This window comes from Poecilia reticulata, linkage group LG23 (genome assembly GCF_000633615.1).
Source record: "Poecilia reticulata strain Guanapo linkage group LG23, Guppy_female_1.0+MT, whole genome shotgun sequence".
Classification (NCBI taxonomy): Eukaryota; Metazoa; Chordata; class Actinopteri; order Cyprinodontiformes; family Poeciliidae; genus Poecilia; species Poecilia reticulata.
In genome coordinates this window covers 2,419,105-2,446,686 of record NC_024353.1, presented here as the reverse complement: position 1 = coordinate 2,446,686, position 27,582 = coordinate 2,419,105, and the positions used below count along the sequence as shown (strand labels likewise).

Here is a 27,582-nt window from a genome sequence, read left to right as displayed (position 1 = left end):
AAAAAAACCCAGTAATGGCTCCCATTGGGAATAATAAAGACGCCATTAACATCGACTGCTACGCTTGGATTCAGTGTCAAGAGTAAACACTCTACAAAAACATAAAACCTTCCCGGGTGTTTTAATCTGGTTTCTAGTGAAAATATCTTAGTACAAATGAAATAAGACAAAACTACCCTGTGGATGAAATAAAATAAGGAAAAGTATTTGATCTGTCAAAGCTAACGTGTTGTCCTCATTAGTGTCACTGGACCAAGCAACCATTTTACAGGTTGGACAGGTCTATGGGTGTCATGAAACATTCGTTACATTTTTTAAACAAAATTATTCTTAGATAATCAGATTTCGAGCCATTTTGGGGCATCTTGTCACTTTAAATCCAAATAAGCAGCTACTGGCCACACCCCCAACTCAACGTTTACACTCGCACGTGAAAACGGCTGCACACAAATGCCCAATTGTACAACTATACAGCTTTGAAAAGCAGAAGTACGGCCTTCTGCGCAACCAACAAGAATGCAGCAGGTGCTTTCTCCATGCTAAGTCAACAAGAAAACATTTGTATTTTCCAGCAGCCATTGTACAGTGCAGTAAAACCAGCTGACCAAACGTGCTGGAGCTCCACAGGCGTCACTCCGTTGGGGTTGCTAACTTCGTCTATGTGTGCATTTTAAGAGCTTTGATTGTTTTTAGAAGCACCAGAAATCCAAATGGAAGTACAAAAAAAAACGTAAGTTTTGAATAATAGATCCCATTTAAACCTGCTTTCTAGGCCGTGGAGAGCTATTTATTTGTTTTAACATGGAGTGAACGTGAGTGAGGAACCCCAGTGGGACTCCTCCTCAGGGTCAACCCCCAAAGAGAAGTTGAAGGACGGCGCGTTTAATCACCCAACTCAGACATGTCGACACGGAAGACGATACGAGCTGAGAGAGGAAGAGCGTGTTAACACTCACCACCACTCTGACGTGCTTCGACAAGTCCCTGGAGCTTCTCTGGAGGAAATCTGAGAACGCAGCCTGAATACACGCACGCACGCACGCACGCACGCACGCACGCACACACACACACACACAGGCAGATAAACAGACAGAAGAAGCCAATCAAACAGAATTACAGTTCATTACATTTCCCTCATTAAAAAGAGATAACTCCTCTGTACGTTTCCGCTTCAACTGCCGCCCATCCTTTCTGACTTTCAGCTCACGTCTTGCAGAAAAAAGTCAGCTGGATGATTTTTGTTACATCTGTTCATCACTTTCAAGTTGATTTGAGTTAAATTCATCGCTGGAAACAAAGCGGTATACTGTGTGGTTTGTTTAGTTTTTCCTCAGAATGAAGGTCAGATGAATTATTAAGAGCGTGGCATTTGCTTTGTGAGGGTTCTGGATGAATATTGCACAAGTCAGGCTGCTCATTATTGATAAATAACTTGGAAACCACTTTCCCTTAAAGGCCAATGTTTAGCAGCTTTTGAGAGAAATCTCCCTCGATTTACTGTTCCTCATTCCGGCAGGGCGTGTGACGGTCATTAAGGCAGAATTACAGCAAACTGGAGACAAATGTAAACTGTCCGGTCAAAGTTGGTAAACAGTTTGTCATGGAGGACACTTACGCCAGCGTAGAACATCTTGTTGCGGAAGCGGCTGTTGAATTTCTCCGGGTTGGCCTCTGGACGAGAACGAAACGGCGAAAAACAGAAGAAAATTCAATCAACGTGTGCAGAAATCATGGAGGGTTCAGGGATTTAATAAAACAATACAACAGAACCTTGATAAATTATTCACATCCCTTGAATATTAATATTAACATGTGATGTTTTGGAAACAAACTACAGTGGGATTTAAACATGAAGAAGTGCATTATCTTGAAGTGAAAGTGTGGTTTTAAATGTTTTAGCACATCAATTTGACAAAAGTACATTAAGCATTAAAGTCTGAAGGGGTGTGAATACTTTTGCGAAGGGAATTTGTGAAACAGACCTCTGGACTCGTGGAACTCCAGCGTGACGTGAGCATCGAAGCCGAGGCTGAAGTAGTTGTTGAAAACATTCAGAGGAAGCTTAAAAGGAACAAAAAACATATGTAAATATCAATATCCAAACTTTTATAATTGGAAATTTGTAATACAGTAAGAAAATAATTGGCCAGAGAGGTTCTGGTGCAACACATAATCAGTATTTACACGTAAAATATGCAAAAATAAAAACATTTTGAAGAAAAAAAAAACAGCTTTACAGATTCCTCGTCTGAAAAACATGTTTAGGAATAAATCCAGGCCATTTTCTGGCTTGACCCTTGACCCCTGACCTTCTGAGTGCCTTCTTCTGGCTGGACCGCAGTTTTCTCCACCAGCAGGTTCCACCTGTCGAGCTGCACCACCGAACCGTCCTCAACGTGACACAAAACCTTCGACACGGGCTCGTCCGTGTAACCCTGCAGCGAAACAGAAACAGCAGCAAGAAATCAGGATGTTTGAACTCAGTTTCTTCTCATCTGAATTCAAATTTAAATATGAAGTATGAATAAATGTCAGCTGCATCCTCAAGCAGAAAGAACTAGAAATGATTTAGTGTTCATTAAAGGAGTGCTACGTTTAATTTGGGAAATAAAATCTTTATTTTGTTTGCATCTTTTCTAATATCTTATAAGATCAGCTTAAGTGCAAAATGTGCCAATTTTTTCTGATTTCCTCAAAGACGCTCTGACTGCAGAGAGCTAAAAAGGACAACCTCACTTTAACACAGACCTGCAGGAGCGATAAAGACGACAGTATTAAAACAGACGTCTAAAAGAGGAAAGAAAAGAGGAAGAAATATGAAGAAAATGAAGCAAGGAGGGGATTAAGAAATGAAAAAAGATAAAAACAGACGAGGAGAAAGAACAGCAGTCAGCCGTGTGCAGAGGATGAAAAGGGCAGAGCTCTTGCACATATGGTAGCTAGAAATTGTCTCGGTCTAATCTTCTCTCGAAGCGTGAATCTCTCCGTGGATCAGAAGCATCTCAAAGTCATCTGGACGTCCTCGCCGCGTCATTTCAGATCAAACAGCTTCGCTCTTACTGAGCTGAATCTTTAGAAATTAAACTCTGCTCACAGGCCATCATTAAAATTCATCTGTGCTGCTGAATAACACTTCCTAGTTGCTGATTAATGCATCTACTTATGCAGAGAAATGTTCCATGTTTTGCCTCTCAATTTGATAAAGTATGGGAAACAAAGCACTGCTACGCTTCCAGTAGATTTATAAAAAAAATAAAGAATGGACTCTTTTAAGACTAACCAGTCAAATTGCAGAGACTGCCTCACCTGTACTGACATTTTGCATCAACCAAGAGGCTCAGGGTAACTTTGGAGGAGCTGCAGAGAGCCACAGCTCAGGTGTTGGAAGGAGTTTTATTAGTCCCACAAATCCAGATTTAGGGGAAGATTGACAAAAACGAATATTATTGAATGTTCTGGTGAGATTAGACCAAATTAAACATTTTGAAGCGCCGTGTGTGGAGGAAAGCTATTACTGTACCCAGAACACATGGTGGTGGCAGCATCATGCTAAGGGAAGGATGTGTATACTTTCCAGTTGTAAAATTCAAGCATTTTCTAGACTTTCCCAGCATCTCAATTGGAAGATAAAAATAAAACAAATTAACTAAAAAACATAGTTTAGTTTCACTATTGTATGATATAATTTATCATTGTTATTAATAATGATTGTGATAATATTTTATATTCTACAGCAAAGTCAAAGTAAACTAAAATATCGCAAAATTTCAATGTTTTTGAAATGTTTCTCTTACACCAACTCTATAAACCTGAACAAAACAATAATTTAACATTAAAAATCCTCAATTTCAGTCACATTTAGTGCATAAAATATAAGCTAACCTCCATTTTAATTACACAGATCAATCAGTTACTGAGCATTTAGAAATAATAAACATTCAAAAATAAAATAAAAATTGTTCGCGCCAAGTTTTCTGGCATGTAGCAAACAGAAATAATTTAGGTAATTCTAATTGGCCTAAAATAAAACAAAATTGGTCTGATTTAACTTCAGACAGTGAGAAAAAATTTTTTGTCTGTGTCTTTATGAAAATATCTGACTCAAACTGTAAATATTTTCCAAATTTAGATTGAACTTTTCTTTATAAAACTGTGCTGTTAGAAAATCAAGAACTTTCTTTCCAAATCTAACTGAAACTCAAGTATTTTCAAGGATTTGAACCACCTGTACAAATGCTGTAAAACGGCCTAGTCAAAGTTCAGAATCCAATTAGCGACTTGTTTTGTTTATTTAACGTTCTTAAATTATTTTTGACTTTTGGGGATTCCATTCAGAACAAGCGGAACATTTTGAAAGGAAACAGGTAAAATATCAGCTCTAACTAAATCTTCTGAGCCCGATGTGTCAGCGGCTTTGAGGAGGTCAAACGGAGGTCAAGGTTTGAAATGCTCCGGAAGAGCGCTCAGACATCCTGGAATGTGGGTTTCCCTGGAACTCCCAAAGGCGTTGGAGACGCAAACACCTGATTTATTTTCAGAACGCGAGATAAAAACAGAAATGACTTCGCTGCTGCTTGACGAACTTCACCTGCCGTGTAAAAAAAAAAAATCTCTGAAATAACTGGAGGATAAAATAAAATCTCATCTGCCGTTTACTCTGCAACACGAGTCTGGAAACTCACCCCGCCCCAGTTGAGCGTCCTGGCGAGGTCATTTCCTGTTCCCAGAGGAAGTACAGCGACCGGAGGCTGGGGATTCATCTGCAGCTCATCGAGAGCGGAGAGGATCCACCCCACCTACAGACAGAGATGGGTAGTAAATACCTACCCTTAGTTACAGTTACTTAAGTAACTTTTTCTTTAAAAAAAATTTACTTTTAGTGTATTTTTAGTACAAAAAACACACTAAAAGTGTAGTACTTTTTACAGTGGATACTCTACTCACTGTGAGTAATTTAACTAAATTAAGACAAAACAAAACATGAATGAGATACAAACGCTTGGAATAACTTTACTTTGTTCTAACATATGGTATCTATTACTGACTATAACTATTACTTTATTAGTTTATTTAATTTAATGTGTATAATTTTGTTGATGTCACTCATCAAAATGTAATGTTTGTTCAATTGCTGGTTGCATGGTGTTTCATTTATAACTTTGTAATTTTGTGTTTTTGCTGTTAAGTAAATATTGTAATCTATTATTCTATCAGTTATTCAGACAATTAATTGACTAATTGGATAAAAGATGTAGATAAATTTGACAGATTTTTTTATTAAAACACTTCATTTTTATACAAGATTAGAAATGCATTAAAAGATGAAAATAGACCAGCAATGAATTTCCTTTCTTTCTTTTTTTTATAAGAAAATAAGTATTTTATTGCCTGAAATTTAAAAACACAGCATTCATTTAGTGAATTTGAACCATGTGAAGATAAAATTAAACAACTTGAGGCGTTTTGGTTAAAACATATTTTCGCCTTAAAAGTAAGAATTTGATATTTTTGTACATTTTTGGCATAATTACAGCTCTGAATCAGTTTTTTTTTCTTCACCAATTGGTCTATATACTCCAGTTAATGATTGATCGATTCCTGGAATTAGTTGACGCCTATTTCAATAATTGATTCATCGTAATTAATCGTTTCATAATTTTTGATGATTTCTAAATGTGCTGCCTAAATCTGGTAATTTAAAGATATTATTTCAGTCTTTAAAATACCAGATTTTATGTATAACTTTACATTTTTGTCTGTCTGATGACATAATTTTCCAATATTAAATCAGATGTTTCGATAAGTTACTCATGACTCAGTTGAATTTTACCGTTTTTATTTTTACTTGAGTAAAAATGTGATAAAACAATATTATTTCTGGATACTTTACCGACTTCTGCTTACGCAGAGGTAGAAAAGCTCCAGGATCTTGGTAAACAATAAGAACTGGTTAAAAAATGAACAGAGTCTTACTGTGCCGTCTCCACCGCAGGCCAGGATCCGCAGGTTTGGCACTTTGCGATACAATTCCAACCTGAGAATTGAAACAGCAGCTGGATGAGAGACGGCTGAAGAAATAAATGGTTCCTTTCAATGTCGAGACTGAATTCCTCTCCAGACTCAAAAACCTAAAATCCCGTCCAGCTGGTGTTTAAAATATACCACAGATTTCCAGTCACTTAATAAAAAAATCTAAATTCAAGCCACTGTTTCAGTGTAGGAGATTCAGATCTTTTGTCTCGAGATTAGAAACGATTACTCACGCTTCTCTTAGTCCACCCTGTGACAAGTCGAACACTTGTCTGGGGTTTAAGATCCACATGAACATGTGCAGCAGCTTGGCACCCTGCAGGTGCAGAAGTATGAAACAATGAGGGCTAACAGCGGCGTTTCAGGTGCTGTGAGAGGATGAAAGGGGTAAAAAGATTCACCCACCTGGTTGCCTCCGCTCTTGGGATTGACAAAAACCAAGACGGGTTTCATGAGGGGAGAAGGAAGTGGTTTCAAAATGAACGGACGCCATTTAGAGTCCTGCAGGCAGAGAGAAAAGTTTAAAAATAAAAAGTCCAGGCAGAGAGAGTTCATTACATCTGGATTAAGAAAACAACTTTAAAAGTTTCTATGGTTTCTTTTTCGCCTTAATCAATAACTACATTTGAAAGACTATAACTTTTAAACCTAAATATAAATACACGAGTGCTGCAACTAACGATTATTTTAGTTGTCGATTAATGTATCAATTAATCGTATTTTAAAAATATGGTACTTTCTGCAGATTTTTTTTCTTTAAGTAATACTAGAAATACATTGAAAGGTGCAAATAAACAATTATATCCCTTTTTAAATTAAGAAAATAAACATTTTATTGTCTAAAATGCAACAACACGACATTCCTGTAGTGAACGTTTGATCATTTATGGCAAAAATTCATCTGCAGATAAAAAAAATTGTCGAACATGAACATGTGAAAAAGTAAGACAAAATTTTCTATTAGCTAATTAATGACTGGGTAGCAAAAAGTGCATAAAAAAAGATTTTATTTACATAATTTGAACCGAGTGAAGCTAAAACTGTGACTTAAAGAGTTCGGGTTAAAATGTATCTACAGACAGATAAGTTTGTTTTAATCTTAAATGTGAAACATAAGTAAGATTTTGAGCAGTTTTTGATTACTAACCATTACTGACTGTGTTGTTCTTCCAGTAAAAAAACGTTTTTTATTCTGTACACTCCAGGTAACAATCAATTACAAAATTAGTTGATATTTTAATAATCAATTAATCACAATCAATCTGATTAATCACAATTAATCTGATTAATCACAAACACAATTAATCACGGTTAACCCGATTAATCATTTCAGCCCTAAAATATGCAATGAAAGAGAAGAAAGTTAACTTTAAATAATTTAAAAATGTAAAAACAACACATTTTAACCTAATGTTAGATTTAACATTAAATCTAAAACTAAAAGGAGAAGAAATGTGTGAGAATAAAGAAACTGATTTATAAAAAGACATTTAATCTTTTTGCAAACTGAAATAAGATTTCAAAAACTTGTTTCTGTGTCAACACACGCACTTTAAAACCATAAACACATTTTCTTTGCTTGTTTACTAAGAGCCACTGGATCAATAGGAGAGTTTTCTCACTCACTTCCAGTCCTTTCTTGCTCGCCCTTCGTTTGAAAGACGTCCGTTTTTTCCTCCTGGCCGAGTTCTTCAGCGAGCTCTGGGACACGGAGAGTTCAGATGTTAGTTCGCTGTCACCGAGTCCACGCTGACGCTGATTAGAAGAGCGATGAAGCATGCGACGTGTCTGCGGGAGACATTTTTCTGCACTGGTGCGTGAGTGAGGGAGACTCAAACAGCGGCCTAAACTCAGGCTTCCCTCAGAGATCAGACGTACGTCGGATCACATCGCATCACACCTAGCAGCCTCCGACAGGCCGCTTTTCAAATTTAGCCCCAACGAGGTCGCTTTGCATCATCGTCACCGGATGACAGCGGGTGAACTTGATCGACTGGAGGGAAGGAGGGCCTCTTTCTCACCTGTGGTTTCCTGACTTTGATGATCCAGGAGGGAGGGACGATGACTCCGGCGTGGGCCCCCAGCGAACACGGCTCCTCGATCTGGTGCAGCATGAAGCACGTCACCTTGTTGTGAAACTGGAAGACAAATACACGTTAGCTTTTATTCATCTCCAAGAAAAAAAAACCCCATTTCATCTCAGTATTAGACGAGTAGATCATCGTAATTGAATCTTAACACTTGCATGCATCACCTGCCTCAAGTCTGGAACAAATTGACATTAGCAAAAACGACTTATTAAATTATTAGGGGTTGCTAGGCAACAGCACAGCGCCTGTCCATAGTGACTAAACAATCAGGAGGCTTTTCAAACGACTTGTCCAGGCACCAAAAAACATCAACTTATTGCCAAAAGGTAACATACATCTTTGAAAAGCAGAAGTGGAGCCTCTTGCACAACAAACGAGAATGTAGCAAGTGGTTTCTGGATGGTAAGTCGACAACAAAGCACTTGTCTTTTGTAGAGTACAGTACTTCATTTTTATTTAGTTTTGTTGAAGATGAATGATGAGTTTCCTTACCGCCTGTTTACACCAAGAACAACTGATGGCGATTATTTCTTTACTGTGGAAGAACTTCTGCTGAAAACTCTGAAAAAACAAACATTCACAGTGAGTTTTTGGTTCTTTATAAGGACTGCAGGAACATCTCTGTGTGTTAGTGAGCCCACCTTCCCACACTGTTTACATTTCCCCTCCTGCCTCCGCCTGTGGACCCAGTGGTGTCTCAGTACGTTCTGTTGGCAGATAATGGCGCTCAGAGCTGCGATTCCTCATTTTTACAGCCACACACACACATGTTGACATGAAGAAACACTCACGTCTCTGAGGCATCGGGACCCTCCCTCCCTGAAGGTCGGCTTGCATCTGAAGTTAATCTTAACAGAGACACAGACCACAGTCGTGAGTCTGAAAGCATTCATCTGCGGCTCGACAGAATTTGACGGGAACAAGATTGGATTGAATTTAATTCAAAGGAAATATACGTCGGCCTTGAAGGATGAGCAGCTGAAGCGTGTTGGTGTTTGTGAGCCGCACCTTTTCTAGCTGCTCTATGCAGCCGGTGTGGACTACAATCTTACAGGCGGCGCATTTCCTCCTGGGGGCCGACTTCTTAAAGGAAACACAGGGAGCACAGAGCAGAGTGAGACACAAAGCCGCTGAAAATACGAGCAGTGAGGAAAAAACTAGTCATTTATCACCTGGTAAAACACAAACACTTCAGATGTCACAGGGCAAGTCGCCTTCAAGAACTAGTACTGCACGGTTACAATAAAAGCATTTTTACTCTAGTTTATAATGCAAATATCTCACTGCACTTGAAATAAGACAAAACTAACTTTCAAGAAACTTTTCAGCAAAAATTAAAAGTAATTAATTCCTTAATATTAATAAAAAACACACTAAGTTATTGGTGAAATAAACCACCAGAGGAATTAGACACTTAACTCATAATAAGGGGAAAAATATCTTGTTTTATTGGCAGATTATTTCACTTATTACTAGTACAGTTTGATCAGGAATTATTGATTTAAAATAATGTTGGAAACATTACTTGCATGTTAGTTTCGTCTTATTTCAAGAAACCAGACTAAAAATACTTAAGACTTTGTGTGCTAAATATTAAACTTTTAATAATCATACTTCAAAAGTTTGGACACCACTGCTTTAGCTGCTTTCCTAAATAACTACAAACATACCTGAGAACATTTTATTGCTCCTACCTGTTAAAGTTGCTGCACATTTAAAAGAAGGATAGTTTCAGTTTTCATCTGATTTAACTTATTTAGCCCACAAAGACAAATCCACCTGGACGTCAGAGAAACCTCACAGCGAGCCGCAGCGTTTTCTTCTAAACATACTGTAATTACCGAGCTGTTGTGAACGCTCACATGTGTCATTATTTTATTGTGGAAAGTGAAGGTTGTTTCACTGCTCTTTATGCTAATCGCTGCTATTCTCTGCTGGAGGACAGAGTTCACAAGGCCTACAATTTAACCGTGTTGTTAAACCTCGCAGCAGGAATGTTCCACCGCTGTCAGGGATTCTCTAAAGCGCAGTTTGTCAATGATGTGAGTGAAAATTAAACCATTAAACAGTCAGAAGTATTGGTAGTACTTTATTTTAAGAGCTGTGCATAAGACTGACAAAACACCTGCCACAAACACGAAGGAGTCTTCAAAATGTTTAAGACTGTTGTGATGAAGGTAAATAATGACGCTGTTAAATGGACTTTTATGCAAAATTGCATTAAAAGTCTCATTATTCTGCAAATAATGACACTTTAAATTCAGTTAGATTAAAATGTGCATTAAAAGTGTCAACTTTGCTTTAAAATTGTTATTATTTGGTAAATAATGACACTGAATGCAAACTTTTACTACAACTTGCATTGAACTTATCATTATTTGTGAAATAATGACAAGTTCAATGCAAAGTTGCACTAAGACTTCCAATAAAAGTCCATTAAAAGTGTAAACTTTGCATTAAAATTAGTTGTTGAATAATGACAGTTAATGCAAAGTTGTACTAAAAGTTGCATTATTTACCGTCATTACAAAAGTCATAAACATTCATGAAGACTCATTTAAGTTCATGACTGTATCATGTCAGTCTTATGCACAGGCCTTCAGATAAAGTGTTACTTAACTTTAATTCAAACAAAATACATTTCTTTCTCCGTATCATAAAAACATTTAAATCAAATCTTAGACGTTCTGTTGTTTCTGCTACAAAAAGTAAAACTGCAATAAGGATAAAACAGTTGTTTAAGCTCAGAGCAGATTTAATATTCATGAATTCCCAGCATTAGTATTCAGTTCAGACGGTTTCAAAGTTGAAATTATTTATAATTCAGTGAGCGTGGAATGATTTTTTTTTTTAAGAAAACGAGGCGGCTAACGGACCAGACAGCAGCAGAAATATGATCCTAGGAGAAGCACCTGCTTCTTCGTTCCTGTTTCTCTCCTGCAGAGACGTGATCAGTCTCTACTCACCGCAGTCTTCAGGAGACACGCGTCCTCCCCGAGGTAGCACAGCTCTCCCGAACAACTCGTCTCCGTCCATAAGTGATCTCCGTTCCCTGCGTTTTCCTGCAGGAGGAGAAGAGAGAGGGCTGAATTATCACTTAATAAGGCGCCGCCGTCCGTCTGCACGTCTCCCTCTTTAAGTGATTGTTGTTCGGTCGTATATAAAACTGCACAGAAACACTCGGAGGAGATTACAGCCAGTAAGTGTGTCGAGTGCATAAACGCTGCTGCTGCTGAGTAGGTGGGTAATTCACGGCGCCTGGAAATCTGAGGTGTTAATCAAAACACTCAGGAAGTAGCGGTTAACGTCCATCACTCAGAGAGCGGCTCTGTATGAACACATGATGGCGGGAATTTAACAGAAAAGACTTTTACTCAATCCCAGAGGAGTTAAAAAGTAGACGTCCAAGGAGCGGCAAAAGCAAATGAGGTGGATTAGCAGTGCATGGCAACAACTGGACATTTTACTGTGAAATATCGTCTCTGTTGTCTGCATATTGAGCTGTTGGCATGTCCTGACAGTCGACTCTGTTAAACAGTAAGTCTTCAGTCAGAAGCTTCTTCTCAGATCCTGCTATTCTGACTGCTACTGGAGAGCCACAGATGATTTGAGTTACAAAAACATTTGTTTTCCCTTTAAAGTTTTTGTTTTATTGAATTTGAACTGAAAAGTCCTTATTGGTTGAAGAGAAGGTTGCAACTAATCGATTAAAAACATATACACATTCTGCTTATTTTTAAGACATTTTTACACAATAGAAAAAAAAACTCAATAAAAGATGCAAATAAACAACTCAGCTTCTTTTATTAAAGAAGAAAATAAACATTTTATTGCCTAAAATGCAATAACAGCATTCATTTAGTGAAAGCATCTGTGTCGGGCTGATCTGTTGAATATTTTTTGGATTTGCTGATTAATAATTGGAGAGCAAAGTTACTAAGTGGGAGACATTTATTTTATTTATTTATTTTTTTAAAAACATAATTTTAACCAGGTGAAACTAAAACTGCCATTTGAGGAATTCTGGGTAAAACATATATGTTTTTTTTTCTTATTCAAAGAGGAAAATCTATCTATTCTTGTACAGTTTTGGCAAATTGTCTTTTTTACCATAGTTAATGATTAATCGATTAATAAATTAGTTGTTGATTATTTCAATAATCAATTCATCATAATTATTTTTGATTTATTGTTCACAGTCTTATTTGAAAAAGGAATTAGTTGCTTGTCTGCACATTTTAATGTATTTCTAATGTATAAAAAAAGGCTAAAATGAAAATATGCCAATTTGTTTTACCCAATAAATTGATTAATTTTACATCCACTCCATATGAGTTGATTTTTTTTTTTATAATTTATTTTTTTGTCCTCAATTTTTCCCCCGATTTGCTTCCAAGAAAATAAAATTTGACCAATTCTTCACCGCTGTAAGTCGTGCCCCGTAAAGCTGTTCAGTTTCATTGATCATATTAAAGGTAATTATATATGTATGTATTGTTATGTAACTTTGTGTGAGTGTGTGTGTGCGTGTTCATCATGCAGGGATTTAAAGGTTAGTGAGGATGTGCTGAAGCGTCTCTGCAGGACGCTCCATGTGAGCCCATAACAGTTTACACATTCTCATCAATAATAAACCACTTTGTATTTACAGTTCATTAATGATATATAACGCCTCGAGAGCTGAATTATTCACTGCAACACATATTTAAAATGGCTTTACACCTTAAATTCTTATTATTTTGGGGAAATTTGTTTTCTGAAGTCATTTTAGATATCCATCCATCCATCCATCCATTTTCTTGACACCCTTGTCCCTCAGTGGGGTCAGGAGGGTTGCTGGTGCCCATCTCCAGCTAACATTCCGGGCGAGAGGCGGGGTCACCCTGGACAGGTCGCCAGTCTGTCACAGGGCAACACAGAGACACACAGGACAAACAACCATGCACACACATTCACAAATAGGGACAATTTGGAGAGGCCAATTAACCTGACAGTCATGTTTTTGGACTGTGGGAGGAAACCGGAGTACCTGGAGAAAACCCACGCATGCACAGGGAGAACATGCAAACTCCATGCAGAAAGACCAGCGCCGGGAATTGAACCAAGAACCTTTTTGCTGCAAGGCAACAGCTCTACTAACTGCGCCACTGTGCAGCCCGCATTTTAGATATTCATGCTTTATTTTTTCCAAATTTCTGAAACTTTTAATCAAAAATCAATCACTTTGTTTCACTAAGGAGGAAGTAAAACACAGTAAAACATTTGAGCCTCATTTAGTTGTGTCTACTGTCTTCTACTCTCCAAGTCAAATAAATTTTTGCCAGTTTTAGATTTTCAAGTCAAATGTGTGAGTTCGTGAAAAATAAACTTACAGTAAAAAGTTTATCTATTAATATTGTCAGACCTCCAAGAGTTGACTAAACTAGAGCTTTAAAAGAACTGAAAGAAGAGAAATGCAGGAGTGGGAACTATTTCCCAGAATGCTTAGTGGCATGTTGTTTCATTGATATTAATTATAGAAAATATGATTTCAGACCAGATTTAACAGCTTGTAATATGACAAAACTTTGTGATTACTGCCATCACACCTCCTCCTGCAGATCCACACACTTCAGGTTTTAGAGCGTCGTCTTTGCAGGAAGTGAAAGCTAACGGGATTTACCTGCAACTAAAAATACCAGCTCAAACTTTTTGTTGGCTTTTGGACGGTTTAATGTGTCGGGTTTTGAGTACTTTCCGTTGCCTCTTGACATTTTTTCATTTTAAAGCAGCTTTGCAACGTTGTGATTGATGTTTTGTAAATAAAATCCATTAAACTCTGGAAAAGGAAACAGATGCTGGAAAAGTCACATCTTGAGAAAAGGTGACGGGTAAAACTTTCCCTCCCACGCTGCTTACACATCGTCCTACATTATTAATAAAGAAGAGGAGAGAAACCGCTGGGGTTTTTTTTGTCTCCACAGAAACATATACTGATAAAATGAGATTGTAAATGTCAGGCAGTGACTCAAAGGAGAAACTTAAACCTAGACAAGCTTTTTGCACAATTAACAGAATAAATGCATGTCGCTAAGCAGATTTGTGATGCTGAGCGTCTGACCGTCCAGTCCACGCAGCTTCGCAGATCCTTGTTTGGTCCGTTGGACGCCGGAGGGAGCGAAGGGTGAGGCGGGCCGAGGTAATGGAGGCCTGATCTGGAGATGGCTTTCCTGCATTCAAGAAGGAAAAAAAACACAAGAAAACCCTTTAAAATATCATCAATTTTTATGATAATTATAAAGAGAAAAGCTGCAGTGGTGACAATGCAGAAGTGAACCGTCACGCTCGCATAATGACACAGAGTGGATGAATAACTGTGAGAACTCGGTTTCAGCGTGATTTAGTCCGTAAATTATTTATTCATAATTTTCCGGCTCAGCTGCAGATATTTGTTTGAGGCGGACTGGGAACAGCTTGGTGGAGCGACTGCCAGCAGCACTTCATGGCGACGAACGAGAAAGAGAGTCGAAGACGGATGACTCAGCACGCGCCTCTTCCTCTTTTTACCCGCTCAGGTTTAGTTCATCTTTACAGGTCCGTCTCTCCAGCAGTGATAACATCTATGATAAACTCTACTTATGCATGATGCTGTTATTTCTGTCCTAATATTGGAAAAATATATTTTTCTATAAACCAACAACTGAAAAAGACACTTGGTAGCAAATTTTGTCCATTTTTACACACAATATGATAACGATATGTCACAATAAATTTTGCTGGACGATAAATTTTCCCAAGTTATTGCGATAAACAATAATATTGTTGCTTTGAGACCAATTTCAAGTAATATGATAAAGGCGGAAAAGATTCTCAAAGATCAATAAACTTAAAACTCAAATGAACATAAAAAAAACACTAAATAAATAAACAAAACAACTGAAATAATAAAATACATTTTGAAGTCTCTATAAACAACATTATTAAGGGCCAGTTGAGACCAAATACAGAAAAGAGAAAAACGATAAGTCATATAAATGCAAATTATTGCGCTTGATTTAATTTATTATGCAATTAACTGATTTATTGATTATTGTGACAGGCCTAGATAACAACAGATGTGACAACAGTATGGCTGTGATTGTGTGCAACATCAATTATAGCCCCACTGATACAAATACTGCTCTTGAAAAACATTCCCATTTGTAATACACTGCCTCAGGACACATAAAGAAGTGGGATTTGTATCACTAAACTGCGCATGGTAACTGTATTTTCTAATTAATTGGTATTTATTGATACTATCATTGCACAAACTGTGCAGAAAATAGTAAAACTATCAACTATCCCGACAATAAGGGCCGTTTCGTTTTTTTTAAACATCATTAGTTGAAATTTATTGTAACAACAACAAATCAAAATTCTTATAAAAAATACATTTATCAAGATAAATCAAACGATGCGATAAATTCCAACAACTACTTAAAGGATTTTATGATCAGGACAGTTTTCAAGTTTAATAACGGCTTACATATTAGTTTAATATGTACATATTAGTAATGGCTAATATGCATTACTAGAATTTGCATTTGTTAAGCTAAAATTCAAAATGTATAGATTTATAATAAAGATATAATACATACGTCAGATTTAAGAAGTCGTTTTTAAATTACTTACTAAGGTCTAATAACATCGTGTACACATTTTTTATCTATTGTAACTACTTCTCATTTCACAAAGGAATTAATAGCTTATTTTTAACTGTTATTTGAGCTTAATTGAACTAAATGTAATTTATATCGAAATTAATTGAATATGAACCAAATTATTTGCGAAGTGTTTCCACATTCATTTCTGGCAGCGCAAACCTTCACAGATCTGAAGGTTTCCTGAAACTAAAGACGACTCTCTGGACTCCAGCTGGAAAACAAACGAGTGGAAAAGGTTGTCCGACACATCTGACCCCGCTGCTGAAAGTTTTAGTGGCCGTCTCTCCAAAATGATCACACAGGACAAAGAGGAGTCTACTTACACATCGTGCAATCTGATCACACCTAAACACACACACACACACACACGTACTCACGACCCTGGAGCTAAAAATAGCTTTGCGTGGGCAACAACAGAACAAATGCAAGGACGTATGGTGACTGGACACAAGCCACAGAAACCTGTGGGCTACTCTCACAGAGACACGCCCCAACCCTAATAACACAAATTCAGTCCAGGGAAACTAAAAAATAAAAATCATAAATGATTAAAAATCAGGAAACGTGTTTAAGAGCAGGCTTCTGCTGAAACTGCACAATATAAACAGGTTATTTGTTTAAATATTTATGAAAATAACTTCCTCTAATCTGGGACAAACTTCTAGAAAACTGCAAAACAGCCGAAACACTGAGCTCCTCTAAAGAAGGCTAAAAACCCACCCGCCTTTGAATAGCAGTAACTGGAACATTAATCAATAAATTATGTCAATTTTATCTTTTTTATTTATTTCTTTATTTATTTTTACAATACTTAAGGCAAACCCAATCCCCTTTCACAAGAAAAACAAAATAAAAATAAAATAAATCTTCTTGATGAAATTTGACAAAATGCAATGTTTATTGCTTTTTTGAAAATAGATAAAACACTTCTTCTGTTAAATAAAAAAACTTGACAATCCCAGCTTGTTTTTCATTAACCAATTTTTAAAAATTAAATTAAATTAAATTAAATGGATATTACATAAAACATATGCTTCCATACTTCTGGATCCATAATTTTCCAACTAACGTCCTCCTGAATAAGGCTTCACTACTTTTTCTGCTTTTCAAATGTGGAGAGCAACATGAGGAATTATTTATTGTCCATATAATTCCTTAAAAAACATCTGAAAGCTTAAAACATAAAGGATTTATTTACTCCAGTAGTTCCGAGAGGCGAGGCCGGCTCTAAACTGATGAAACACATTTCATCAACATGTAGTTAAAAAGCGAAAAGTAAAAGTTTAAAAGTACAGACAAAGTTGCAAATTTATGGTTTTCAGAATCAAAGATGATCAATCAGAAGTGAAAAAAGCAAATTTTCTTAAAAAAAAAACAAAAAAAACTGAGCTGTAAAGTTACATTTTACCCACAGAAAGCATGGAAACGGTTTGCTCCAAACACAATCCTGACGCCACGCACAAAGACGTGGCATTTTGTCCAAACTTGAATCACAAACATCGGAGTAATCAGTGTGAGATGAGGTGAACGCCTTCATCTTAATGCATTCCTCTCTTGTTTGAGCCTGTCTGTGGATCAGAACTGGAATAGGAACAACATGCAGGCCCAAATACGAGGCTTGGATCCTGGAGATGTTCCCACAGGAGGCAGTACGAGTTTTACCGTAGACAAACTCAACAATAACACTGCAAAACCTAAATCTCACCAAGTCACTTTAGTTTAGTTTCCAGTGCAAACATCTTACTACACTTAAAATAAGATCAAACTAACTTATAAGTAGCTTTTCAGTGAGATATAGGAGCTTGTTTTAAATGAATAATTCTTTTAAAACTTCAGGAAAGACACTTGTTCCATTTGCAGATTATTTTCATCTTTTACAAAACACTTTTGTCATATTATAAGGAATGCCAATGGAACGACAATTTTTTCATCCATATTAAGGAATTATTGACTTAAAACGTGTCAAACTGAAGGCCCGTGGACCAAATCCGGCCCGCCACAGCTTTTTATGTGGCCTGTAGATTCTAGACTAAACACTAACTGTACTTAAAAAATTATGTCATCAATCAAATTGATGCAGTTTTTATCTGTTCATTGCCAAATTATATCAATCAGTCCCTCCAGTTTCTTAAAAATTATTGTGGAAATTCACACAAAAAAATCAACAAATCCCTGCACTTTTTTGCGCCAAAACATAATTGAGAGCTTATTGCAGATTTTTCTCAAAAATTGTCAAAATCTTTACTTGTACTAAACAGCTGCCTCGGCCTTAATTGATGTAAGATTACAGTCCATGATCTATACAGAGAGTAATAAAAGTTGCATTTACTGTCATAAATAAGCGTAAATATCACAAATATTTCCAAATTAGTACAAGAAACACTTTGATTTTTTTTTTTTTTTTTAAATCACAAAAACAATCATGAAATCCTGGAAGGACAGAAAAGATGTTCCAATAATATTTCATTTTTAGAATTGATTGATATTTTAACAGTTTGTTAACAGGTTTTATCAACACATTCTGGCACAACCGGCCCTTTAAGAGCATTCAGGGTCTTGATTTGGCCCAAAAGGAAAATTAGTTCAGCACTCCTGACCTAAAACAAGCTCATATATTTAGCTGAAAAGTTACTTATAAGTCAGTTTTGTCTTGTTTTAAGTATAGCAGGATATTTGCACTAGAAACTAGACCAGAAACACTTGGTGATATTTTGAGCCGCTGCTGTTTTTTGCTTGGCGGCGCTGGGCCACTAATGAGCATGATGTGGGCTGTTTGAATAAGACAGATGAAGCAGCAGGAATTTAAACCCTAAAGTAAAGAGATTAAACTGGGCCCGGCATGGTGGAGTTGATACAGCTGCTCCCATAGTTCCCATCTTCACAATTTAAATGTTTGCTCTTCTTCCTCTGCATTTTAAAGAAATAATCACTGCCGTCCTCCATTTTCCCTGCTGCATGTCTTCTCGCCACAACCACACACCACACTGACTTCTCCCTGATCTTCTCCACATCACTGAATCTCCCACCCTTGCTCCTCCTAATCTTCCTCCCTCGCGCTCCTTTTCATCCCCTGCTCTTCTTACTCATCCGCCCCCTTGTCTCCTTTCCTTATTTTCAGCCTTTCCCTCCTACTCCTCCTGCAGAGGTGGGTTGTCAGCGTTGCCATCACGACCACACAGTGGGAGCATCAGCAGCTTGTCCACTAATTATCCTGCCAGAGAATCTGCTTTAGTGTACATGTCTCGTGTGTTTCAGCGACTTTACACTGAAAGCAGTTACACTTATCACACTCTGTGGGATGATCGTGTGTACGTGGGAAAGAAAAGTCAGCGGGTTCATATCTTTATTTCACCTCCTACGCACGCAGAATCCTTCTTCAGATATTGTCTAAATAGAGATCTTCAGAGGTCAACTGTTTGGGACGTTTCAGGTGATTGAAATATTATGCTACAGTTACTTTAACTTGTTTCTAAAACTCTCTCGCGCTGAGCGCAACAACTGTGTTTATAGTCGAGGCTGATGGGAGAACAAAAGTAATAGCTACAAAAAGAAAAAGGCAGCTGCAAGTGGGAGGGATCGAATTTAACATCTTCTGACTCGAGAAGATGTGATTACGTGGGAGAGGATGGTCGCTGAAGGCGATACAGGGGGCCTAGAGAATTTCAAGGCAAAATTCCAGACATTTTTTCTTCCTCAAATTCCCAGGAATAATTTTACAGGGTTTCTGTAGGTTCCACCAACTCACATTTAAGACTTTTAAAGACCATTATGAATGGGATTTAAGACCTACATCTACCTTTGTATAGCCAACTCTCAATAAATCTGCACTTATCCATGATAGATGAAGAAAAAAAAAAAAAAGCTATCAAGGGTATGTTAGTGGTGAGTTAGCTGTAGCTGCAGCAAAGCATGATGAGGATATCCGAGTGACAAAATGTAAGATTTCTGATTAACGTATTAAAGGTCAACTTACTTTTTAAAAATGAATTTAAGTAATTTTAATCCCTTGTTTTTAGATACATGAATTTAATACTTTTTAATGCCCAGATTTTATTGCATATTTTATAGATACAAAAGTTGAAATGTGCTGATGGGAGCTTCACATTTGGAGCCAGGAAAAACAGTGACTGGACGGCTGGATTTGGTGGAATAACCTTCTAAACTCTATGACTTTGCTGGTAGTTTTGCCAGTAAACTATTCAATAAAATTTGGACATCTTCATGGAAAAAGACAGTGACTGCTTACAACACAGTAGTTTGACTTCTCAGGATTTCTTTTTTTCTCATAGCTTGTTAAAAAAGACAAAACCTGTTTCAGTCCAGATTCAAAGTTATCTCTGGTTTCACTCACCTGCAGCCGAAAAGCCGGTGAAACCAACGCACTTTTTTCCCCTTCCTGCCTCTCTCTTTTGGATGCCTCTCTGCCGGTCCACTAGCTTCAATATTTATCATCCTTATTCTTAAAGAGTTTCTGTTTTAAACCATCGTTGGTGTTTTTAAGCATTAAATTCAGATCTAAGCAAGTCATGTACTTCCAAACTCGCAGCACTGCTCAGGTAATTATGTCAATCAGCGGGACGAGCTACAGACACCTGACACCAGATACCTGAGCTCTGTCCTACACAACAATGTGCGTGTGTGTGTTTTATTTAGTTTAATTTATAACCAGCTGATTGAGATTAAAGTTATTTATAGCAACGACTTGTTTCCACAAAACGGAAACATTTAGATTAAGAAGGAACGATTGTTAAAATATTCAAATTAACACAAATGAGCGTCAACGTAGCGCCGTCCAATGACACTGTATCCCTCTACACGTCTAATCAATCATCAGCGCTTCTTTTGTCCAATTCTTTTCTGTTAAATTGAACATAAATTATTTTAACGGAGTAAAACGCAGAATAATGAGGCAACATTAAAGTTTTTGTTTCGATTTACATGACAAAATATAACCTGGGAAGAAGAACTCATGTTCTTCTTCTTCTTCTCCTCCTTTTCCGTTTACCATTTTCCCTCCCCTCTCAATTACCTTACAGGTGAGAACAATCTATTTTTAGGACATTGCGTAAGCGATAACCTGACGGTCGTAACAGGAGGCAGACAAGAACATAATCCCCGAATTTCAGGCTGAACGTTTGTGAAGGGAAAAAAACTTAGACTCGTGGAGATTTAAAGATGATTTTAGTATCTTAACAGCAAGCCTTGGCAGCCTGCTGTAAATGATTAAAATGGCAAGAGAGGAAAAATACGCAAGGAAATAAAATATTTAAACCAAAAGGAGAATTTATTCAAAGAAAGAAATAGCACCAGTGTTAGAGTGAACTGCACTTTGTTAAGAGGAGCTCATATTGGCTAATGGCTGGTATTTAACCAGATAATTATGTTTTGGTTGCAAAAAGGCTGGGTCAGAGTTTGCTATTGTTTTCAAAGGTGAAAGGTCATGGGTTCAATTCCAGCAAAGACCTTGATTACTGGAGATAAATACCAACCCAAATATGACCCAACAAGGATTAACTGAGTACAGAAAATGATAGTCTAAAGCAAAAAACTCTCACATCACGTTCCCTGAATGTAATAAATTTTACATTTCTGAAGGCATCTACATCTAAGCACTAAAAACTAAAACAACACTCTTCTGTGTGAAGGTTGTTACTGAGCGAAAACAACTCAATGTTGGCCTTTTCTGCGTTTAAAGTAAAATAATAGGAAGCAGTATAACTGTGATTTATAAAAGCTGTGAAAGGGTGAGAGAGGGCAAAACTTTCAACCAATATCAAGAAGGACAAATGTATTACAGGAAAGTTTTATCATTTTGAGCAAAAAACAACCTTTTGAAAATCTCAAAGTTAAGGTAAGAATCGGTATTTTGAAAAATGTACACAAAGAAAACAGTTTTTAAAATGACAGCCATGCCAACCGCGCTAATTGCTAAGATGCAAGACAGCTTAAAATGTCAACTTCATTACCACTTTTTAAACATCTTAAAACTGTAAAGTACTGTTTTACAGAAACTGCACTCACTGTGCTACATCTCCTCTGCTCCTGATCTAAATATTTAATTACCGCTTACAGCAGGAAGGTTAGAAAAATTCATTTTGAATCCTGTTCTAATAAATTTTCATGTTAAAGTTCACATGAGATAGCATAAAAGTCTAAAATTAATGAATCAGTGTAATAATATCTTACTTTCCTCCCTATCTTATATATATATCAACCTTTTATCTTTTTGTAATTTTGTCCAATGCATCATAGACTATAGTAGTGGTTATAGCACCATCAACTGGATTTTATAAATATCCAAATATATAACTGATGAAATACTTTGGTCTAATAGCCTCGAGTAAAATTCCATCATGATATTTACACAAAACACGTCAACAAATATCTACAGCGTCTGACTGGCAGTATACCATGAAAACAGAAAATTATGGAAAACTTTAGTGGTTGACCACAACTTTTTGAAATCTTGGTAAAACAACCACAAATAATACTTTTCAAATTTAGTTATATCTATTTGATTTTGCAACAGAACCTATAAAAACTATATATATTCAGCTGTATTTACTGGAATGAAAAAGCATCTTAACCATGATGTCATCTGCATATATAGTAATTCAGGTTGGATTGAGATGAAGCTTTACAAATTTAAACCACTACAATATTAATTTATAAAACCCATTAGTTTATTATTACCAGACGTCCCATGACTCAGCATACTTAGGTCTGCACCTATGCATCATAAAAACGCAGAAGCTTATCAAAACAAATGTTGCATCAAGGATTAATTCTTATAGAGAAACCACTCATGCAGACAAATGAATGCTTTAATGGATACAGGCAGACGCTTTCAGCTCGTTTCTCATTCAGTAGAGCCCTACAAATGTCCTTTTTTATTCGTCTATTGCTCCACATTAGTTTCTTCATCTGCTCTTTTCAATCTCCAAATTTTTTTCCTCCTTTCTGCTTGTATGTGGGTCAGGGAGAAAAGGCTTGTTCGTTGCCACTGGTGACAGAGCACATTCAGAGAGAGTATGTATGCATGTATCTGTGCAAGACACAGGAGACAGAAGACAAGTCGGTGTCTCTACGGGCCTCAAGTAATGATGCATGACAGATAGCGGCTGTTCTCAGCCTGCATGCAAACATATCAGGAAGAGGAGCAACAATAGGGTTGTGGTTTCTCCACCACATATGCATAATCTTTAAGCATTTCAGAGTATTCAAACCTTAGGATATACAAATATTAAATGCAATAATGGTCAAGAGCCCCACAGGAAGTTGTAGCAAAAGAACTGAAACTGAGATAATTAATTGAAGTTGTTCCAGACCTCAGCTTTATTTCACTCTGTCAACATTAAGATTTTTACAAGTTGTTAGATTGGTTTGTACCAATTATATTTTTCCAAATAAACTAGTCTTTTTGAGAGGTGACTTTGTATTGTAATTTTTCTGTTGAAATAAGTCACATTTTTATTAAAATTCAAACTAGAAAAGGTGTTACGCATATTTTTCTTAATTATTCTAAAATATAAATTGGAAATTGAAGTATTATTCACAAGTATTCCTAGGTTGTGTGCATTTTTGCAGTTCAGTGTTTCGAATTAATAGATGTTTATTAAAACTGGAGGCAAACTTATAAGAATTGATTCTTTCTGGGAGCTGTCCACATCTTTTTATGTTTCTCTTTCTCTTGTTAACCATGAAATACATTCATTTTGTAGAGTTTCTCACATGTGTATTCTTGTGAAAAAACACAGGAAAATGGGGGCTCGTCTAGGATCTGAACCTGAGAAGCTCTTACTCAATAACTTAAGTTTCCACTCCCTAGTGACACTTTCCAATTTATTGTGGTTGATCCCAAGATATTTAGAAAGAATATATTGGTTAGAAAGAGTATAAAGGCACCAAAACCACCTCAACTAACTATTCTGCAAACTCCAAATGACAGCGCTACTCAAGGCTACTAAAGTTAAGTCCGACCACACTACAGAGGAAGAAATTTCATCTGCTTTAATCTGGTTCTTAATATCTCTGAGCCAAAGCATAATAAAGCGAGGGCTTGTCTAGGATCGCCCACCCATATAAAATGTGTCTTACTAACATTGGCAGAATTATGTACTTGGACCTGCAGACAGGTGTTCTAAGTGACATTTAGGTTGAAAATCACAACTTTACAAGGCTTCTTCAAACCCCCAGAGTCTGGCATTTCTCAACTTCAACTTCTTCCCACTTGTTCTTTACTGTACGTCAGTGACATTCAGTGTTCAATAAGGCACATATAGTCTCTGACTGTGACCATGCGCCACAAAACAGGTGCCTTAAATTCAATACCATACCTGAAAAACTGTTCAGACACTGTAGGCAGGCTAAAGTTGTTTATAAAAGATTGAAAAGGCTTTATTCAGCACAAGGGCTCTGCATCATTTCAGCAGCACCGCAGGCATAAAAGCGAGGCGTTCTGAAGTAGAGGAGTAAAGTTAGAAACTACAGGTAATGCGGTGCTAAACATTTGTGCAATGCAAGGCTTTGAGGGGTTTCTGGTGGATTCAGCCATTTATCTTGTAATCTACAAGATAAAATGACTACATAAGTTTTGACATAAAGTCTTATCATCGAAATGTTTTCAAACGAGTACAGATATTATAAATGTTTCTTTTCCATTTTAAATTCTTGCGACAAGCAATCTTTGTCAAAGCCAGCAGGTGTTTCATAACATAGTTTGACTTCTTGTTTTAGCCTCAGTTTGACCTCATGCTCTCTAAAATAGGCACAAAAACATTTTTGCACACACACACAAAACTGACAATAGCAGGAAGAAATCAACACACAGACGCAAAGAATGAAGCTAGATTGCGAACAACCGTATTTGGTGTGGAGTAATTCATCAATCTGCAAAAACGCTTCTTATCTCCACACTCAAACTTTTAACTATCTTGTGCTTTGGGACTCTTTGGTGTTTTGTGACGGTGTATTGGGGGTAGGCAGAGAAATTTGTTGTTGACTTGGAAACTCAGACTTCCTTCCCACTTTTATTCAAGCATGCAGCATTCTTCTCTATGTCTGTCCGTCTTCCTCCCTGTATGTCTGTACTTTTACCACAAGAAGGACCTGAGTCCAGCAGTGGAAAAAAGAACGTTTAGCTTAGGAGGCATCGCTACCAGGCAGAGGAGGACAAGCCAAAGTGCTTTAACCTGACTGCTCCTCCATCCTGCAGAGCTGAACTTATTATCTTCAGAATGAAATGCTCAACACACCTGCAGACCACCAATAAACCTGCACTGTTGGCACAATTGGAAAGCTCACGCCTGGATCCCATTACATAACATGTCCTTCCAGATGGTCCCTGTGTCAGATTAGATTGTCATGCTCCCACTGTGACCTGAATAAGTCGTGAGCAAGCAAACATGGTGCTTTATTAAGAAAGAGTGCAAAGATAAATAGGCGTGCTATAGACTTAAAAATAAGTAAAATTACAAAATCTGATTTTAGAGGGGCAACATGTGGTGACTTTTGGTCTTTGGCGCAGCCATATGGGTTTAAAATAACAGGAGATGGGCATGAGCCAAAAGTATTGACTCTTTACTCAATTTGATGCAACTGCTACAAAAAAAAAACATTGAAACTTCTGAATTGTTTTGGAACAAACATTAAAACCGGGACTGAAACAATTAACCAGATTAATCACAATTAATCGATTATTGAAAAAATTGTCAACTAATTCAGTAATCGTTAAAAACAGGCCATTTGATGAAAAATAACATATTCAGAGCAGCAAATAATGCAAAACTATAGAACAAATATACATTTTCCACTTAAGATAAAATCACATTTGTCTGTAAATAGGTTTTAGCTAAAACAACTCAAGTGGCATTTTGTAACTTCAAGTAATGCATATTATTGCATTTTGGGCAATACAATTTATATTTTCTTATTTTAAAAAGTACTTAAATTATTAGTTTATTTGCATCTTTTAATGCATTCCTAATATTGTATAAAAAGTGGTTAAAAACAAAAATCGGTGGAGTTTACCATTTCTTTATACGACTGATCGATTAATCGTCTGAAGACTAATTGATATCTAAAATTGATTACTAAAATAATGAGTAGTTGCAGCCCTAATTAGAACAGCATTGCATGTGCAAATAGCTCACTAAGTGCTGCTCTCTCTTTACTGTTAACCAGTACATTAATAAAATTTAAGGAAGTGTGCTGACTTTGTCCACGTTTTACTAGATTTGTGAAAAGTGTTAAATTGAGCACACATAAAAATAAATCAGCAAGAGAGGATTTAAATATAAAACAACATCCAGCACCACAACATAAGAGGTTACTGCATGTCACGTTTTGAAAGAGTCGTGCGGATCAAGGTTCGGGTTCTTTAAAACAGGAACTGCTGCATTGCAAAGGCCGGCTGTGACACGCAGATCAATTAAACGGTCTCAGGTTTGCGGTGAGGGAAGCAGCCGTTTACCTGAATCCTTTCTGGTGTCTAGTTTTAAAACTTTCAGAGTATTTTCAGATTTAGGCTAAATGCCGTAAAAGATCAAGAGTTTAATTGCAAGCGCTAAAAATGTTTTTCACATATTTTTAATCACTTTAAATAATTGGTTCCTAGCGCTCTTCTCCTGCACTCAGGGTTGATTTTGACTGATCCAGTTCTATTCCCACTAATAAGTATATTTAATTGCAGCATGTTCTCTTCTCTGTGTGTCTCTGACAGCGAGTGGGTGTGTGAGAGCAGCTGCAGTTTGGTTCACCATCAACTCTTATTAGATCACAGCCTTCACACAAAGCTAAGTTAACATGAAGCCACTTCTGGAAAACACTGCGCTCTTGCAAATGCACTGGCCAGTAACGAGCAGGCACAAATATGCCGAGAAAAAGAGGCAGAAATGTCACAACCAAGCTGAAGAAATTCATACGAACAATTTCACAGGAGATCATGTGTCCAAACAGCAGCAGGAAGCAAAGCAGAGAGTAGAGATGATGGATTATAAACAATCTGTAAGCTGATTAATATGCTTTTTTTCCTTTCTGCACCAATTTTGAATTGTTGTTGAAGGAGGGAAAAGAATGTACAAATAAATTTAGCATCTGGTGAACAACTGAATATAAATGAAAATGTTAAGGGGGTCGTGTAAAATCTGCAGCACTGCATTGAAACCATGCAAATTGTTCACCTGTATGGATCTTAGCGGTTGTTTGCATGTAATCTTTAACCGGAGATGCAGCAGAAAACTTGTGCAAAAGAAGGAGCAACTGCAAAGCTTTGCAAATTTCCCCCAGAGTGCAAAACAAAAGCCAAGAGTTGGAAATATGACGGGAATCTTCAATATTATTGGAATTATTTCATATGTGGGCGTAATCTAACATTCAACAGATTGAAAAATTGAAGTGTTTTCACCCCCTAACAATGCCGTTACCATGGCAACTCTAAAATGCGGGCCGGTGTTTGTGAGATGCTGCTGACATCAGCAAATCCTCTCAGGTGTTGTTTGATCTTTACATCTGAATCTCATCATCAATGCCCTCTGGAGAACAGAAATCTTATTTCATTGTACAATTAAATATATTTTAAATGACAAATAAATTAGCTACTCGTTACAATTTACATATCAAAAGCCAAATCGTAGAAATTAATACTGTTTTTTGGCTGCTTTACTGTTAGGATGCTAAATTTTAAAGATAAACAGCATTTATTTTAACTAAGACATTTTTTCTGGCACTTTTTATAAAGAAAAGTGTCAGTAAAAAATATATAAAAATGAAAAAAAATA

At 36.8% G+C, this 27,582-nt stretch overlaps 1 protein-coding gene across 4 annotated transcripts in view; it reads right to left on the bottom strand.

Annotated features, from left to right (window-relative positions):
* Nucleotides 1–27,582, bottom strand: part of dgki (diacylglycerol kinase, iota) — a 69,037-nt gene that overhangs the window by 21,847 nt on the left and 19,608 nt on the right. For 3 of the 4 annotated variants that reach the window (XM_008400489.2, XM_017302858.1, XM_017302859.1), the window contains exons 2-17: nucleotides 14,221–14,329; nucleotides 11,087–11,182; nucleotides 9,129–9,203; nucleotides 8,912–8,968; nucleotides 8,762–8,827; nucleotides 8,613–8,681; nucleotides 8,052–8,168; nucleotides 7,657–7,731; nucleotides 6,436–6,531; nucleotides 6,264–6,346; nucleotides 5,974–6,034; nucleotides 4,683–4,796; nucleotides 2,310–2,435; nucleotides 1,983–2,061; nucleotides 1,616–1,671; nucleotides 957–1,019 (exon numbers count right to left, since the gene is read on the bottom strand). In XM_008400489.2, the coding sequence (XP_008398711.1) occupies nucleotides 957–1,019; nucleotides 1,616–1,671; nucleotides 1,983–2,061; nucleotides 2,310–2,435; nucleotides 4,683–4,796; nucleotides 5,974–6,034; nucleotides 6,264–6,346; nucleotides 6,436–6,531; nucleotides 7,657–7,731; nucleotides 8,052–8,168; nucleotides 8,613–8,681; nucleotides 8,762–8,827; nucleotides 8,912–8,968; nucleotides 9,129–9,203; nucleotides 11,087–11,182; nucleotides 14,221–14,329 (1,342 nt within the window). The remainder of the gene's footprint in view (nucleotides 1–956; nucleotides 1,020–1,615; nucleotides 1,672–1,982; nucleotides 2,062–2,309; nucleotides 2,436–4,682; nucleotides 4,797–5,973; nucleotides 6,035–6,263; nucleotides 6,347–6,435; nucleotides 6,532–7,656; nucleotides 7,732–8,051; nucleotides 8,169–8,612; nucleotides 8,682–8,761; nucleotides 8,828–8,911; nucleotides 8,969–9,128; nucleotides 9,204–11,086; nucleotides 11,183–14,220; nucleotides 14,330–27,582) is intronic. The other variant, XM_017302857.1, reaches the window with a different exon arrangement.